We start from the raw sequence: 19487 nt of genomic DNA on the forward strand, positions 1-19487 counted from the left end.
TGTATTTGCCCAATCGCCTAACCTGTCCAAATCACCCTGCAGCCTCTTAGCGTCCTCCTCACAGCTCACACCACCACCTAGTTTAGTGTCATCTGCAAACTTGGAGATATTACACTCAATTCCATCATCCAAATCATTAATATATATTGTAAAGAGCTGGGGTCCCAGCACTGAGCCCTGCGGCACTCCACTAGTCACTGCCTGCCATTCTGAAAAGGACCCGTTAATCCCGACTCTCTGCTTCCTGTCTGCTAACCAGTTCTCTATCCACGTCAGTACATTACCCCCAATACTATGTGCTTTGATTTTGCACAACAATCTCTTGTGTGGGACCTTGTCAAAAGCCTTTTGAAAGTCCAAATACACCACATCCACTGGTCCTCCCTTGTCCACTCTGCTAGTTACATCCTCAAAAAATTCCAGAAGATTTTTCAAGCATGATTTCCCCTTCATAAATCCATGCTGACTTGGACCAATCCTATCACTGCTTTCCAAATGTGCTGCTATTTCATCCTTAATGATTGGTTCCAACATTTCCCCACTACTGATGTCAGGCTAACTGGTCTATAATTACCCGTTTTCTCGCTCATTCCTTTTTTAAAAAGTGGTGTTACACTAGCTACCCTGCAGTCCATAGGAACTGATCCAGAGTTGATAGATTGTTGGAAAATGATCACCAATGCATCCACTATTTCTAGGGCCACTTCCTTAATTATTCTGGGATGTAGACTATCAGGCCCTGGGGATTTATCGGCCTTCAATCCCATCAATTTCCCCAACACAATTTCCCGCCTAATAAGGATATCCTTCAGTTCCTCCTTCTCACTAGACCTTCAGACCCCTAGTCCATCGCGAAGGTTATTTGTGTCTTCCTTTGTGAAGACAGAACCAAAGTACTTGTTCAATTGGTAAAACATCCCAAGGCACTGCACAGAAGCGTTACAATCTGACAAGTCTCGTAAGGAGATATTAGGACAGGTGACCAAAGGCTCAGACAAAGAGGTAGGTTTTAAGGAGCAACTTCAGCTGCTCCTTAAGCTCTGGCATTCCCTCCCTGAACCTTGCCACCTCTCTGTTCGCCTTTAAGATGCTCCTTTAAACCTACCTCTTGATGAAGCTTCAGATCATCTGCTCTAATATTTCATGCGGCTCAGTGTCAAATTCTGTTTGACAACACTCCAGTAAAATGCATGGGACATTTTGCGACATTAAAAGCCTTATATAAATGCAAGTTGTTAAAAGGAGGGCCGGCGGGGGAGGAGTAGAGGTTTTGGGAGGGAATTCCAGAGCTTGGGGCCCAGGCAGCTGAATTTCAGAGCTTAGGGCCCAGGCAGCTGAATGGACGGCCACCAATGGTGGAGCGATGGAAATCGGAGATGCGCAAAAATTCCAGTTTTCCCGAAAATGAGATCGTAACAAAATACTGTGTCTAAATAAAAAAAATAAAGACTGTTTTTTATTGATTGGAGGGGTAGAGGATCATGATTCTTATAACGTTCCAACTTCAAATAACCCGTCATCTCAGAACCAAAAAGCTGGCTCCAAGCACCGAGAAATATACATATTTTATTTTGCCTCAAGCATTCTATTTTCGAGGTCACTTGGAAGACACGGACTGTATTAAAGAGATAACAGGAGGAAAAGCACAGCTTGGTGGAAAATGGTACACAGAGCAACAGAAACAGGTATTTATTTAAAAAGGTTCCAAATATACATACACACACACGCGCGCACGCACACACACCTCCCATGTTAATGTGTCAACTGTGGCTCAGCAGGTAGCACTCTCGCCTCAGAGTGGGTGCAAGTCCCACACCAGAGACTTCAGCACCGGAATCTAGGCCGACGCTCCCAGTGCAGTGCGGAGGCGGCGGCGAGGCATTGTGGGCGGGCGGTCAGCCTCCAGCGCCCCGCTGCGATCCTCGAGTCTGGTTTAGCGGCGGCGCGGAACAGCACCGCCCAGAAGAGCTGCACCCAGTGTGCAACGTCCCTGGTTGCGACACCGGCGCGAGTTTGGACTAATGCGCGCCTCGCACTGGCCGCCTGGGAAATCAGGGCAGTCCAACGATGCCTACTGCGGAGACGTAGGTAAGGGACTCCTAAAGTGTACTATATGCAAGCACTAATAACGACTCCACGAGGTAAGGGTATAGTACTTGAACTGTAGGGACCTTAAGTCTGTTTATTGCAGCTCCTGGAGTGAGGACACCAAGAGGTGAGCTCCCTTTTATACTTGGTTACCTGCAGTGTACAGGTGACCCTTAGGTCTCCAGCAGTAGCACCCTCTGGTGGTAAAGGTATGGTGTATACTGTGTGGAGGTAGATTTAGTGGTCGAGTGTTACCTTATGTATGTTAATGTATGTACCGTAAGGGTGATTGTTTTTTCTTTTCATTTAGCGATTTGTACTGTGGTGGCTTAAGCAATGTTTTGGGAATGTTTTTATGGTTGTGTTTTTTTTCGATATATAAAGGTCCCCCCCCTCACCCTCCGTCCTCCGTAGTCTTTGGTCCACGCCACAAACTCTGGTCCCTTGCAACTGATTGCATCCCTCTCTCTGGCAACCGTGAGGCTGACCCAGTCTGTTCACAACCATGACGTCATAGTTAACCGCGAGATGAGCTACCGACCATATGTCTACGCCGTCACCCAGACCGCCCATTTCCACCTCTAACATCGCACGAATCCGCCCCTACCTCAGCTTATCTGCTGCTGAAGCTCTCATCCATGCCTTTGTTACCTCTGGACTTGACGATTCCAACACACTCCACGCTGGCCTCCTACATTCTACCCTACGTAAACTGGAGTTCACCCAAAACACTGTTGCCGTGTCCTAACTCGCACCAAGTCCCGTTCCCCCATCGCCCCTGTGCTCGCTGATCTATGTTGGATGCCGGTCCAGTATCGCCCCAATTTTAAAATCCGCATTTTTGGTTTTAAATCTTTCAATGGCTTCACCGCCCACCCCCCCACCCCACCCCACCCCGCTCCCTCCCGAGGAAAGAGAGGTGCAGAGGCAGAGAGGTTTAGGGAGCCAATTCGAGCTTGGGGACTTAGCAGCTGAAGGCATAGCCACCAATGGTGGAGTGATGAAAACTGGCATTTGAACACAAGGATGAGAGTTTTAAAATTGAGACGTTGCTTAACCAGGAGCCAATGTCGGTCAGTGAGCACAGGGGGGTGATGGGCGAATGGGAATTGGTGCCGGGTGCAGAAATAACCAATCTGAAAAGGAATAAATGAATGCAAACTTAGCAGCTCCCGGAATATTGCGTTTGTGCCATTGGAACTTGTGGGGAACTAGTTTTGCGATGTAGGCCTGTGTTGCATTGCCAGCTGCTTCTGACAATTCTTTATGTTTGCCTCTATTTAGAATTTTAGGTTGCCCATCTCTAATCGCCCGCAAAAAGTGGTGGGGAGCCGTCTTCTTGAACCGTTGCAGTCGGGGCGATGAAGGTGCTCTCACAGTGCTGTTAGGGTGCGAGTTCTGGGATTTTGATCCAGCGACGATGAAGGAACGGTGATATATTTCCAAGTCAGGATCGTGTGGTATCCACCTGTGAGAATGTGGAAGTTGCTAACACAGGAAATGGTTGTGGCGAATAGCAGAGATACATTTAAAGGGAAGCTGGATAAACACACGAGGGAGAAAGGAATAGAAGGGTTGGTTGACGGGGTGAGGTGAAGAGGGGAGAACATAACATAAGAATTAGGAACAGGAGTAGGCCATCTAGCCCCTCGAGCCTGCTCCGCCATTCAACAAGATCATGGCTGATCTGGCCGTGGACTCAGCTCCACTTACCCGCCCGCTCCCCGTAACCCTTAATTCCCTTATTGGTTAAAAATCTATCTATCTGTGATTTGAATACATTCAATAAGCTAGCCTCAACTGCTTCCTTGGGCAGAGAATTCCACAGATTCACAACCCTCTGGGAGATGAAATTCCCTCTCAACTCGGTTTTAAATTGGCTCCCCCGTATTTTGAGGCTTTGCCCCCTAGTTCTAGTCTCCCCGACCAGTGGAAACAACCTCTCTGCCTCTATCTTGTCTATCCCTTTCATTACCTTAAATGTTTCGATAAGATCACCCCTCATCCTTCTGAACTCCAACGAGTAAAGACCCAGTCTACTCAATCTATCATCATAAGGTAACCCCCTCATCTCCAGAATCAGCCGAGTGAATCATCTCTGTAAATCCCCTCCAAAGCTAGTATATCTTTCCTTAAGTAAGGTGACCAAAACTGCACGCAGTACAGTACAGGAAGGAGGCTCGTGTGGAACATAAACACCGGCACGGACCAGTTGGGCCGAATGGCCAGTTTCTGTGCTGTAAAATTCAACGTAATTCTAGGCAGCATCATAGGTGACCTACGCAGGTAAGATAACCAATGAGAAACAGAAAGTGCGAGAAGAAAGGCTCGTTAAAAAATAAATCACTGCAGCCATATATAAACGCTCCCATGGTGCTACTCATAAATCATTCAATATACAAGGACAGGAATGTGATGCCATGTGATGCATAATGAATTATCCTGCTGCTCAGAAACCTAACGGTTCCAAGGAGAACCTTTAAGACAAGTCTAATTGCTAATCAAGTAAACACTGGATGAGCTCTTCGGCAGCATCTCCCAAACCCACGACCTTTACCACCGAGAAGGACAAGAGCAGCGAGCGCACGGGAACACCACCACCTACATGTTCCCCTCCGAGTCACACAACACCATCCTGACTTGGAAATATATCGGCCATTCCTTCATCGTCGCTGGGTCAGAATCCTGGAACTCCCTCTCTAACAGCACTGTGGGAGCACCTTCACCACACGGACTGCAGCGGTTCAAGGCAGCGGTTCACCACCTTCTCGAGGGCAATTAGGGATGGGCAATAAATGCTGGCCTTGCCAGCGACACTCACATCCCTTGAACGAATAAAAAAAAGTTCATGGTTCCACTGGCCCGAAATCTGGCTAATAAAGGCAAGTATGCCTTCTTAACCACCTTATCTACCTGGCCTGCTACCTTCATAGATCTGTGGACCTGCACTCCCAGGTCCCTTTGTTCCTCTACACTTCTCAGAATCCTACCATTTAATGTGTATACCCTTTCCTTGTTAGCCCTCCCCAAACACATTACCTCACACTTCTCCAGATTAAATTCCATTTGCCACTGCTCTGCCCACCTGACCTGTCAATTGATATCCTCCTGCAGTCCATGACTTTCCTCTTCATCATCAAACACACAGCCAATTTTAGTGTCATCTGCAAACTTTTTAATCATACTCCCTATATTAAAGTCTAGATCATTGATGTGTACCACAAAAAGCAAGGGACCTCGTACTGAGCTCTGCAGAACCCCACTGGAAACAATATACTCAATGACTGAGCATCCATAGCCCTCGAGGGCAGAAAATTCCAAAGATTCACCACCCTCAGAAGAAATTCCTCCTCATCTCAGTCCTAAATAGTCGACCCCTTATCCTGAGACTGTGCCCCCTGGTTCTAGACTCCCCAGCCAGAGGAAACAACCCCTCAGTAAGAATGTGGAATTCGCTACCACAGCGAGTGCTCGAGGCGAATAGTATAATGTATTTAAGGGGGAAGCTAGATAAACACATCAACATCATTATAAGCAGTCCCTCGAAATTGAGGAAGACTTGCTTCCACTCTTAGCATGAGTTCTTTGGTGGCTGTACAGTCCAATACGAGAACCACAGTCTCTGTCACAGGTGGGACAGATAGTCCTTGAGGGCAAGGGTGGGTAGGGAGCCTGGTTTATCACACGCTCCTTCTGCTGCCTGCGCTTGCTTTCTGCATGCTCTCGCCGACGATACTCGAGGAGCTCAGCACCTCCCGAATGCACTTCCTCCACTTAGAGCGGTCTATGGCCAAGGACTCCCAGGTGTCAGTGGGGATGTCGCACTTTAGAAACATAGAAACATAGAAAATAGGTGCAGGAGTAGGCCATTCGGCCCTTCTAGCCTGCACCGCCATTCAATGAGTTCATGGCTGAACATGCAACTTCAGTACCCCATTCCTGCTTTCTCACCATACCCCTTGATTCCCCTAGTAGTAAGGACTTCATCTAACTCCTTTTTGAATATATTTAGTGAATTGGCCTCAACAACTTTCTGTGGTAGAGAATTCCACAGGTTCACCATTCTCTGGGTGAAGAAATTCCTCCTCATCTCAGTCCTAAATGGCTTCCCCCTTATCCTTAGACTGTGTCCCCTGGTTCTGGACTTCCCCAACATTGGGAACATTCTTCCTGCATCTAACCTGTCTAACCCCGTCAGAATTTTAAACGTTTCTATGAGGTCCCCTCTCATTCTTCTGAACTCCAGTGAATACAAGCCCAGTTGATCCAGTCTTTCTTGATAGGTCAGTCCCGCCATCCCGGGAATCAGTCTGGTGAACCTTCGCTGCACTCCCTCAATAGCAAGAATGTCCTTCCTCAGGTTAGGAGACCAAAACTGTACACAATACTCCAGGTGTGGCCTCACCAAGGCCCTGTACAATTGTAGCAACACCTCCCTGCCCTTGTACTCAAATCCCCTCGCTATGAAGGCCAACATGCCATTTGCTTTCTTAACCGCCTGCTGTACCTGCATGCCAACCTTCAATGACTGATGTACCATGACACCCAGGTCTCGTTGCACCTCTCCTTTTCCTAATCTGTCACCATTCAGATAATAGTCTGTCTCTCTGTTTTTACCACCAAAGTGGATAACCTCACATTTATCCACATTATACTTCATCTGCCATGCATTTGCCCACTCACCTAACCTATCCAAGTCGCTCTGCAGCCTCATAGCATCCTCCTTGCAGCTCACACTGCCACCCAACTTAGTGTCATCCGCAAATTTGGAGATACTACATTTAATCCCCTCGTCTAAATCATTAATGTACAGTGTAAACAGCTGGGGCCCCAGCACAGAACCTTGCGGTACCCCACTAGTCACTGCCTGCCATTCTGAAAAGTACCCATTTACTCCTACTCTTTGCTTCCTGTCTGACAACCAGTTCTCAATCCATGTCAGCACACTACCCCCAATCCCATGTGCTTTAACTTTGCACATTAATCTCTTGTGTGGGACCTTGTCGAAAGCCTTCTGAAAGTCCAAATATACCACATCGACTGGTTCTCCCTTGTCCACTCTACTGGAAACATCCTCAAAAAATTCCAGAAGATTTGTCAAGCATGATTTCCCTTTCACAAATCCATGCTGACTTGGACCTATCATATTACCTCTTTCCAAATGCACTGCGATGACATCCTTAATAATTGATTCCATCATTTTACCCACTACCGATGTCAGGCTGACCGGTCTGTAATTCCCTGTTTTCTCTCTCCCTCCTTTTTTAAAAAGTGGGGTTACATTGGCTACCCTCCACTCCATAGGAACTGATCCAGAGTCAATGGAATGTTGGAAAATGACTGTCAATGCATCCACTATTTCCAAGGCCACCTCCTTAAGTACTCTGGGATGCAGTCCATCAGGCCCTGGGGATTTATCGGCCTTCAATCCCATCAATTTCCCCAACACAATTTCCCGACGAATAAGGATTTCCCTCAGTTCCTCCTCCTTACTAGACCCTCCGACCCCTTTTATATCCGGAAGGTTGTTTGTGTCCTCCTCAGTGAATACCGAACCAAAGTACTTGTTCAATTGGTCCGCCATTTCTTTGTTCCCCGTTATGACTTCCCCTGATTCTGACTGCAGGGGACCTACGTTTGTCTTTACTAACCTTTTTCTCTTTACATATCTATAGAAACTTTTGCAATCCGTCTTAATGTTCCCTGCAAGCTTCTTCTCGTACTCCATTTTCCCTGCCCTAATCAAACCCTTTGTCCTCCTCTGCCGAGTTCTAAATTTCTCCCAGTCCCCGGGTTCTCTGCTATTTCTGGCCAATTTGTATGCCACTTCCTTGGCTTTAATGCTATCCCTGATTTCCCTTGATAGCCACGGTTGAGCCACCTTCCCTTTTTTATTTTTACGCCAGACAGGAATGTACAATTGTTGTAGTTCATCCATGCGGTCTCTAAATGTCTGCCATTGCCCATCCACAGTCAACCCCTTCAGTATCATTCGCCAATCTATCCTAGCCAATTCACGCCTCATACCTTCAAAGTTACCCTTCTTTAAGTTCTGGACCATGGTCTCTGAATTAACTGTTTCATTCTCCATCCTAATGCAGAATTCCACCATATTATGGTCACTCTTCCCCAAGGGGCCTCGCACAACGAGATTGCTAATTAATCCTCTCTCATTACACAACACCCAGTCTAAGATGGCCTCCCCCCTAGTTGGTTCCTCGACATATTGGTCTAAAAAACCATCCCTTATGCACTCCAGGAAATCCTCCTCTACCGTATTGCTTCCAGTTTGGTTAACCCAATCTATGTGCATATTAAAGTCACCCATTATAACTGCTGCACCTTTATTGCACGCACCCCTAATTTCATGTTTGATGCCCTCCCCAACATCACTACTACTGTTTGGAGGTCTGTACACAACTCCCACTAACGTTTTTTGTCCCTTGGTATTCTGCAGCTCTACCCATATAGATTCCACATCATCCAAGCTAATGTCCTTCCGAACTATTGCCTTAATTTGCTCCTTAACCAGCAATGCTACCCCACCTCCTTTTCCTTTTATTCTATCTTTCCTGAATGTTGAATACCCCTGGATGTTGAGTTCCCAGCCCTGATCATCCTGGAGCCACGTCTCCGTAATCCCAATCACATCATATTTGTTAACATCTATTTGCACAGTTAATTCATCCACTTTATTGCGGATACTCCTTGCATTAAGACACAAAGCCTTCAGGCTTGTTCTTTTAACACCCTTTGTCCTTTTAGAATTTTGCTGTACAGTGGCCCTTTTTGTTCTTTGCCTTGGGTTTCTCTGCCCTCCACTTTTCCTCATCTCCTTTCTGTCTTTTGCTTTTGCCTCCTTTTTGTTTCCCTCTGTCTCCCTGCATTGGTTCCCATCCCCCTGCCATATTAGTTTAAATCCTCCCCAACAGCACTAGCAAACACTCCCCCTAGGACATTGGTTCCGGTCCTGCCCAGGTGCAGACCGTCCGGTTTGTACTGGTCCCACCTCCCCCAGAACCGGTTCCAATGCCCCAGGAATTTGAATCCCTCCCTGTTGCACCACAGCTCAAGCCACGTATTTATCTGCGCTATCCTGCGATTCCTACTCTGACTATCACGTGGCACTGGTAGCAATCCCGAGATTACTACTTTTGAGGTCCTACTTTTTAATTTAGCTCCTAGCTCCTTAAATTCGTTTCGTAGGACCTCATCCCTCTTTTTACCTATGTCATTGGTACCAATGTGCACCACGACAACTGGCTGTTCTCCCTCCCTTTTTAGAATGTCCTGCACGCGCTCCGAGACATCCTTGACCCTTGCACCAGGGAGGCAACATACCATCCTGGAGTCTCGGTTGCGGCCGCAGAAACGCCTATCTATTCCCCTCACCATTGAATCCCCAATCACTATTGCTCTCCCACTCTTTTTCCTGCCCTCCTGTGCAGCAGAGCCAGCCACGGTGCCATGAACTTGGCTGCTGCTGCCCTCCCCTGATGAGTCATCCCCCTCAACAGTACCCAAAGCAGTGTATCTGTTTTGCAGGGGGATGACCGCAGGGAACCCCTGCACTACCTTCCTTGCACTGCTCTTCCTCTTGGTCTTCCATTCCCTATCTGGGAGGCTTCTTTTTTCAGGGAGAAAGGAATGGATGATATGAAAGGATATGTTGACAGGCTGAGATGAAGAGGGGGTGGGAGAAGGCTAATGTGGAGCATAAACACCGGCATGGTCCTTTTGGCCCGAATGGCCTGTTACTGCACTGTAAATTCAATGTATCGATGTAGCCTTCCAGTCACAAAAACACCCATTAACCATTACCCTTTGCTTCCTGCCTCCGAGCCAATTTTGGATCCAATGTGCCACTTTGCCCTGGATCCCATATTTGGGCAAAACTTCCCAGCACCACCGGAGACTTGGGCTTGGAGTGCGACCAAATAGAATTACAGCACAGCAACAGCGCTGGTGTTCATGCTCCACATGAGCCGCCTCCCACCATTGTTGAGGCAATCAGTCGGAGACATCCCCGTTACAGCGATCCAAAGCATCGAGGACTGGCGGGGAAATAAGAATGGCAGATTTCACCAAGCCCCCGTGAGCAGACGCACGAACAACTACTCGTGTCACTCCTTTGCACAGTGAGCGACCAAAAACAAAGAGCGTAGGCCAACAGAATGCAGCGAGGAGTCAATCCTATCCATCAAGGAACGATGGCAAGAGGGAGGCACTGCCAAACGGGACAGGTTAACTCCACTTGCTCAAAGCCTCAACAGCTAAACAACAACAGTGAATCATTGTTTTTTTTTTTGCAGGTGTCCCAGGGCATTTGAAGGAAGCCGAGTTGCTATGATGTGCAGCTCATGAAACTTGCAAACATTAACGCACACTTACACTAGCACTTCTGCATGGATGGAAAGCAGTTTTCACTGCACATCAATTTTAAAATGATTGACAAAAGAACCCGAGGTGGCAGGAGGAAAAACTTTTTTACGCAGCGAGTGGTTAGGATCTGGATCACACGGCCTGATAGGGTGGGGGAGGCAGATCCAATAGCAGCCTTCAAATGAGAATTGGATAAATACTTGGACATTTTTTTTTAAAAAGGGGTATGAGGAAAGAGTGGGGTGTGGGGGGAGTGGGACTAACTGGGTGGCTCTTCGAAAGAGCCGGTGCGGACATGATGGGCAGAATGGCCTCGTTCTGTGCTGGACTATTCTATGATTGAGGAAAAGTGATGTTCCTCAGGCAGTTTTACTGTGCATGAAACACACACAGCAACGCTCGCCCACCACTCCAGCCCGCCAACACTCACTCGTCCGCTCGCCTGCAACACCCACCCGCACGCCTTTCAATCAATAGGAGCAGCACTCGGGAGCAAGCGAGAGCCTGTGGGGATGTCCACAAACTCTCCTAGGCCAATGTCTTGTGCTTGAGGGCTGATGGAAACAGAAGGACATGCCACAAGGGAGGAAGGGGAGGGGATTGCCTTTTACAACAAAAAAAAATGTTTGAAACCGGCATCACTTCCCACTGGACGGATTACTAAAATAACCATTTCAAATCAGGTTTCACATACAAAAACCTGATGCCGACATGGATTCTATAGCGAGAGTTCACTTTTTCCTTCCTTATTGCTGCTGTGCAGTTAAGCAATTCGATGAAAAGCAGCCTGAAACCGTTAACAGTCGGCCAAAGGAAACACTAACAGAAGAGAAAGGGAGACGGGGGGGAAAGGAAAAAAAAAAACTCGTTAAATTAGCACCTTGGGCGATGGCTGTTTTCCACAGGCTCCAGAAATGTGCTCAGGGGAGAAGCGAGATCAAGCACCAGTCAAGAAGAAAGCCACAGAACGCAACAGAAGAAATCAGACTTCCCTTGTTCAGTAACATCTTTGTTGAAGCCAACCAGAAAACTTAATGAACAGAAACAGTTTGCGCGCACCGTGTCTTACCAATGTTCCCTCTGCCGCGCAGTAACGGGGAGGGTTCCCGCGCAGGCCGCTCACTGGCTCTCGCATTGTAAATACCGCTTGAACGCATTTCGCAGATTCATTGTGGAGGTGGAATTAAGGGACTGAGGGTGGGCCGTTGCCAAAAAGTGGTTGTTGCATAGAATTTAGAGCACAGGAATGGGCCATTCGGCCCAACTGGTCCACGCGCGCATATTTAAAGGGACTGCGCATTAAAAGAATACGGCAAGGCATATAATACAAGAGCAGGGAGGTTATGCTTGAACTGTATAAAACACTAGTTAGGCCACAGCTGGAGTACTGCGTGCAGTTCTGGTCACTGCATTACAGGAAGGGTGGGATTGCACTGGAAAGGGTACAGAGGAGATTTACGAGGATGTTGCCAGGACTGGAGAACTTTAGCGATGAGTAAAGATTAGAAAGGCTGGGGCTGTTTTCCTTGGAACAAAGGAGAGATGTAATTGAGGTGTATAGAATTATGAGGGGTCGAGATAGAGTGGGTAGGAATGGTCTATTTCCTTTAGCTAAGGGATCAATAACCAGGGGGGGGGCATAGATTTAACATAATTGGTAGAAGGATTAGAGGAGAGATGAGGAAGAATTTCTTCACCCAGAGGGTGGTGGGGATCTGGAATTCACTGCCTGAAAGGGTGGGAAGAGGTCGAAACCCTAATCACATTTAAAAGGTACTTGGATGTGCACTTAAGAGCCGTGACCTACAAAGCTACTGAGCTGGTGCTGGAAGGTGGGGATTAGGCTGGGTAGCTCTTTTTCGACTGACACGGACACGATGGGCCAAAAGGCCTCCTTCTGTGTTGCAATTTTCGATGATTCTATATAACAGGCCATGCAGAACAAATCACAGCTTACAGGGAACGACATTTAATTACTACATTTAATATACTCCCAAGTCAAGTTTGGTTTAATATTCTCTCGAGTCAATGATAGTGTTTTCGTGAATTAAAATTTTGACCTGAAATGGAATCAAATTCAGTCTTTTAGTCAAATTGACTTTTGAAAATAAAACGCCTCATTTTTAAATAACCTGAGCCTTTTGACAACATTCAGAAAGGTCAGAGACAAACCATCGCAACAACTATCAAAACAAAAACTGCAACAGAATTAAATGCATATTCAAAGCTGCCTTGCTTAAAAAAGGGCAGGATTTTATTAACGAATTACCCGAGCAGAATTCAGTTGGAATTAAATTAACTCCAGTTACAGGGGCCACTTTTCACGTTCTAACTATGCATTCTCTCGAGGCTTAAAAAGGCAGCTGGCAGATTCTGCAGTCACACCCATAGGCATAGGAAGCTGAAATAAGTATAATAATAGCCCATCCTACGTATTATCAGGGCTTTCACCATGGGCTAAAGGGCCTTGCACCTCATCACTTACAGCTGCATTAACTCAAGAATGCTCAAAAACACTTCTATATTCACCGTCCTTTTCGTCAAAACCTTTGGAAAATAGATATTTATATGCACTGTGTATAAAGAGCGCAGGACATGAAAAAGCATATAGAGGCACTAGAGAAGGTGCAAAAATAATTTACTGAATGATACCACAACTAGCAGCTGGTGTGCAACGGTCACCACACGTTAAAAAAAATCCACGCACAGGCATCTTCCACCCCCTCAATTGGAGTTCAGGGCTGGAAAATCGGGTCCTTCATTGAAACATCTGTGAACCCATGTGGAAGCAAGTCATCCCCGTTCGAGGGACGGCCTATGCTGATGACCACAACTGAGAGGTTATACCCATCAGGAAAGATTGAACAAGCTGGAGTTCTTTTCTCAAGAAACTTCTTCACTCAGAGAATTGTGAACCTGTGGAATTCTCGACCACAGAAAGTTGTTGAGGCCAGTTCGTTAGATATATTTAAAAGGGAGTTAGATGTGGCCCTTATGGCTAAAGGGATCAAGGAGTATGGAGAGAAAGCAGGAATGGGGTACTGAAGTTGCATGATCATATTGAATGGTGGTGCAGGCTCAAAGGGCCGAATGGCCTACTCCTGCACCTATTTTCTATGTTTCTACGGATGAGTGGTGACCCGATAGGCCTTTAAGATTATGAAATGTTTTTTTAGGGAAGACATAGATAGAAGATGGTTCCATTCATGGACGAGAGCAGAACTCGGGGCCACAAATAGAAGAGAGTCATTAATAAATCCAACGGGGAATTCAGGAGAAACTTCTTTACCCAAAGTGGTGAGAATGTGGAACTCGCTGCCACAGGGAGGGGTTGAGGCGAATAGTATCGATGTATTTAAGGGGAAGCTGGATAAACACGAGGGAGAAAGGAATAGAAGGTACACTGATAGGGTTAGATGGAGACGGATGAAAAGCATCCCCATCATGCAACTTGGATAAGTCCAGATTACCAGAGAAATCACAGAAGTCACATCCGCCATAATGTACGTTTAACAACAAAATCAGTGCACTTGTCCTGCAAGGCCATAATTGGAAGAGTGCAGTGTTCTTGGAGAGTTATAGCAGGTTACAGAGATAGGGAGGGGGCGAGGCCATGGAGGGATTTGAAAACAAGGATGAGAATTTGAAAAAAAAATTGGGTCGTTGCTGGACCAGGAGCTAAGCGAGCACAGGGGGTGAAGGGTGAATGGGACTTGGGGCGAGTTAAGATACGGGCAGAGTTTTGGATGAGCTGAACTTTAACAGAGTGGGAGGCCGGCCAGGAGTGTGTTGGAACAGTCAAGTCTGGGGCGCAACAAGGGGCAGACAGCAGCCCACCCCATCACATTTCTACCAAAGTCAGTTCTACAATGGGCGTCCGGTCAGACATCACCATTCTTGTGCTCCCGAAATTGAATTTTCCCCGCTACCTCCTCAAAAAATTCAGCTGCGTGGGACAGCTGGGACTCTTGACACCTACCTATTTCTAAAGCTTTTTTCTGCAGGGAGACTGAGGAGAGGAATGCTTCGTCTTTGCAGGACCGGATTATAGCACCCACCAACTCGGAGTTTGTTGCGAGGATGCGTGCATTCTCTTCATTGATGTTGACCCCGGCCATCGAGGCCACATCATTGATGTCATCCTCGTCCCTGGAGAATTAGAACAGTTTGGTTAGCAGCGTTGGGGGAAGGCCATTATTTACCACGCGCATAAAAAAAGTAGAACAACTTCGAACTCAACAGTTTGTTTGTGAAGAACACATGGAACTACATAGATTATACAGCAGAGAAACAAGCCATTGTTTATGGTGGTATTTATGCTCCACTCAAGCCTCCTCCCATTCCATCTCCCTCATCTCAGCCTTTCAGCCGATCTTCCTATTGCCCTCTCATGTACTCGCCCAGTTTCCTTTTGAAAGCATCTATGCTATTTGCCTCAACCGTTTCCTGTGGTAGCCAGTTCCACGTTCTCACCACTCTGAGTAAAGACATTTCTGCTGATTTACCGATTGGATTGATTAGAAATTACCTTGCATTTATGGCCCCTAGTTTTGGATTCTTCCATAAATGAGAACATTCTCCCCACATCTATCCTGTCCAACCAATACATAATGTTAAAAATCCATCAGGCCAAATCTGCACTTTGGGATGGCCTGAAAGAAAAGCGCTTTTCATGACATCAGGACGTCCCAAAGCACTTGACCAGCCAATGAAGCACTGGGGCACTATGGGAAATGCGGCAGCCAATCCGCCCACAGCAAGCTCCCACAAACAGCAATGCGACAATGACCAGATAATCTGTTTTTAAGTGATGCTGGTTGAGGGCTAAATATTGGAAGGACACCGGGGATAACTCCCCTGCTCTTGAAAATAGTGCCATGGGATCTTTTATGTCCACCCAAGAGAACAGACGGGGCTTCGGTTTAACGTCTCATCTGAAAGACGGCACCTCCGACAGCACAGCACTCCCTCAGTACTTACTGCACTGGGAATGTTAGCCTGGATTATGTGCTCAAGCCTCTGGAGTGGGGCTTGAACCCACAACCTTCTGACTCAGGTGAGAGCGCTGCCCACTCCACTGAGCCACAGCTGACAGCTAGTTGCATTACAACATCTAATGTACAAAATTCTTAGACAGGCAGGCATGCCTGATCTGCAAAGGTACCTTCTCTATCTATCCCCATCACCCAAGCTCCACCTACAAAACATTTTCAACACAGTAACCGGAAAACACTAGACAGACTTACTCCAGGAAGTGGGTGGAACAGACTTGAGGACTGAATGGCCGACTCTTGTTCCAATGGTCCACATACCAGGACCACCCCAAGGCTGTTCTTTGCACGGATCTGTCTCATATGCAAGTAGTCGAATCACAGAATCAAAAATTTACAGCACAGGAGGCCATGGGCTCACCGTGTCTGTGCCGGCCGACCAAGTCTATCCAGCCTAATCCCACTTTCCAGCTCGAGGTCCGTAGCCCTGTAGGTTACGGCACTTCAAGTGCACATTTAAGTACTTTTAAAATGCGGTGAGGGTTTCTGCCTCTACCACTCTTTCAGGCAGTGAGTTCCAGACCCCCATCACCCACTGGGTAAAAAAGGTTCTCCTCAACTCCCCTCTAATCCTTCTACCAATTACTTTAAACCCTGGTCATTGACCCCTCTGCTAAGGGAAGTAGGTCCTTCTATCTAGGCCCCTCATAGAAAACATAGAAAATAGGTGCAGGAGCAGGCCATTCAGCCCTTCTAGCCTGCACCGCCATTCAATGAGTTCATGGCTGAACATGAAACTTCAGTACCCACTTCCTGCTTTCACGCCATACCCCTTGATCCCCCGAGTAGTTAGGACTTCATCTAACTCCCTTTTGAATATATTTAGTGAATTGGCCTCAACTACTTTCTGTGGTAGAGAATTCCACAGGTTCACCACTCTCTGGGTGAAGAAGTTTCTCCTTATCTCGGTCCTAAATGGCTTACCCCTTATCCTTAGACTGTGACCCCTGGTTCTGGACTTCCCTAACATTGGGAACATTCTTCCTGCATCCAACCTGTCCAAACCCGTCAGAATTTTAAACGTTTCTATGAGGTCCCCTCTCACTCTTCTGAACTCCAGTGAATACAAGCCCAGTTGATCCAGTCTTTCTTGATATGTCAGTCCCGCCATCCCTGGAATCAGTCTGGTGAACCTTCGCTGCACTCCCTCAATAGCAAGAATGTCCTTCCTCAAGTTAGGAGACCAAAACTGTACACAATACTCCAGGTGTGGCCTCACCAAGGCCCTGTACAACTGTAGCAACACCTCCCTCCCCCTGTACTCAAATCCCCTCGCTATGAAGGCCAACATGCCATTTGCTTTCTTAACCGCCTGCTGTACCTGCATGCCAACCTTCAATGACTGATGTACCATGACACCCAGGTCTCGTTGCACCTTCCCTTTTCCTAATCTGTCACCATTCAGATAATAGTCTGTCTCTCTGTTTTTACCACCAAAGTGGATAACCTCACATTTATCCACATTATACTTCATCTGCCACGCATTTGCCCACTCACCTAACCTATCCAAGTCACTCTGTAGCCTCATAGCATCCTCCTCGCAGCTCACACTGCCACCCAACTTAGTGTCATCCGCAAATTTGGAGATACTACATTTAATCCCCTCGTCTAAATCATTAATGTACAATGTAAACAGCTGGGGCCCCAGCACAGAACCCTGCGGTACCCCACTAGTCACTGCCTGCCATTCCGAAAAGTACCCATTTACTCCTACTCTTTGCTTCCTGTCTGACAACCAGTTCTCAATCCACGTCAGCACACTACCCCCAATCCCATGTGCTTTAATTTTGCACATTAATCTCCTGTGTGGGACCTTGTCGAAAGCCTTCTGAAAGTCCAAATATACCACATCAACTGGTACTCCTTTGTCCACTTTATTGGAAACATCCTCAAAAAATTCCAGAAGATTTGTCAAGCATGATCTCTCTTTCACAAATCCATGCTGACTTGGACCTATCATGTCACCATTTTCTAAATGCGCTGCTATGACATCCTTAATAATTGATTCCATCATTTTACTCATAATCTTATACAGCTCAATTAGATCTCCCCTCAGTCTCCTCTGTTCCAGCTCATAGCTAACATTCTCCAGGCTTGGCAGCATCCTGGTAAATCTTAGGTTCCTTTCGGGCCTCCGCAGTCGAGATTTCCCCTCTCTCACCATGCCACTCATCGCTGCCTTAGTAAACACCAGGGTGATCTATTAGCATGTCACCACATGTGTTGGTGCTTAATGTGTAGTGTGGAACTGGTTAGGTCATAATATCCCCAGCATTGAAGCACTGACCAGACTCGATCAGCTCCGCTGGGCAGGCCACATAGTCCGCATGCCAGATACGAGACTCCCAAAGCAAGTGCTCTCCTTGGAGCTCCTTCACGGCAAACGAGCCAAAGGTGGGCAGCGGAAACGTTACAAGGACACCCTCAAAGCCCCCTTGATGAAGTGCAACATCCCCACTGACACCTGGGAATCCTTGGCTCAAGACCGCCCTAAGTGGAGGAAGTGCATCAGAGAGGGCGCTGAGCACCTCGAGTCTCATCGCCGAGAGCATGCAGCAATCAAGCAGAGACAGCTGCAAGAGCGTGCGGCAAACCAGTCCCACCCACCTCTTCCCTCAACGACTATCTGTCCCACCTATGACAGGGACTCTGGCTCTCATATTGGACTGTCCAGCCACCAAAGAGCTCATTTCAGGAGTGGAAGCAAGTCTTCCTCGAATCTGAGGGACTGCCTATGATGAGGAGATCAAGTTTTAATCTGAGCCAGTCCATCTGGTGAGTTCCGCTAATGGGGAATGTAAATCACCAAATCATGGAGATGGAATGTTTCAGATTTTTCAGCAATGCGACAGTGAAATGAATAGTTTCACCTCGAAAGCAAATCAAGAACAGAAGGATATATAGAAACACAGAACGATAACAGCCCAGGAGACCATTCAGCCCATTGCACATCTTCTGGCTCTTTGAAAGAGCTATCCAATTAGTCCAACTCCATCCTCCATTTTCCCATAGCCCTGCAAATTTCTCCTTTTCGAGTATTTCTGCAAGTGGGGTTGACTTTATGGGGATAGGTCGAGTAGGTTGGGCCTATACACATTGGAGTTCAGAAGAATGAGAGGTGATCTTATTGAAACATATAAGATAATGAGGGGGCTTGACAAGGTGGATGCAGAGAGGATATTTCCACTCAGAGGAAACTAAAACTAAGGGGCGCCCATGTAAAACTGAGATGAGGAGGAATTTCTTCTCTCAAGAGGGTTGTAAATCTGTGGAATTCTCTGCCCCAGAGAGCTGTGGAGGCTGGGTCATTGAAGATATTTAAGGCAGAGATAGACAGATTTCTGAGTGATAAGGAAGTAATGGGTTATGGGGAGCGGGCCGGGAAGTGGAGCGGAGTCCATGATCAGATCAGCCAGGATCTAATTGAATGGCGGAGCAGGCTCGAGGGGCCAAAAGGCCGACTCATGCTCCTATTTCTTAAGTTCTTATTCTGCTTTTGAAAGTTACTATCGAATCTGCTTCCACCCTCCTTTCAGGCAGGGCATTCCAGATCATAACTCGCTGGGTAAAAAAATTCTAATCCTCCCTTCTGGCTTTTTAACTTTTGGAATCTGTTGTTGGGGAAAAAAAATGCCAAAGCGACTTCCTACTGTGTTCCACTAATGCAGTGTTGTAAAAAAGGAAAGATTACATTTTATCAGCATCACTGTATACTGTGGCACCCCTTAGTGGTTCAGTACAGTACAGCAGTACTGTTCAGCAGCAGCTATTAGAAACACAGAAATTTACAGCGCAGGAGGCCATTTCGGCCCATCGCGTTCACGCCGGCCGACAAAGAGCCGCACGGCCCTCGGTCAGCAGCCCTGAAGGTTACATCTCAACTTATGAAAAATGGCGGAAAGGTAAAGAGCATCCGGCCCAACCAGTCTGCTCCACACAACTGCGACACCCTTTGCACTGAAACAT

The 19487-nt window shown here is 47.0% G+C and overlaps 1 protein-coding gene across 1 annotated transcript in view; it reads right to left on the reverse strand.

Annotated features, from left to right (window-relative positions):
* Positions 1 to 19487, reverse strand: part of LOC139272802 (transcription initiation factor TFIID subunit 4-like) — a 190479-nt gene that overhangs the window by 110990 nt on the left and 60002 nt on the right. The window contains exon 10 of the mRNA XM_070888948.1: positions 14450 to 14619. Coding sequence (XP_070745049.1) covers positions 14450 to 14619 — 170 coding nt within the window. The remainder of the gene's footprint in view (positions 1 to 14449; positions 14620 to 19487) is intronic.

Source organism: Pristiophorus japonicus, chromosome 1 (genome assembly GCF_044704955.1).
Source record: "Pristiophorus japonicus isolate sPriJap1 chromosome 1, sPriJap1.hap1, whole genome shotgun sequence".
NCBI lineage: Eukaryota > Metazoa > Chordata > Chondrichthyes > Pristiophoridae > Pristiophorus > Pristiophorus japonicus.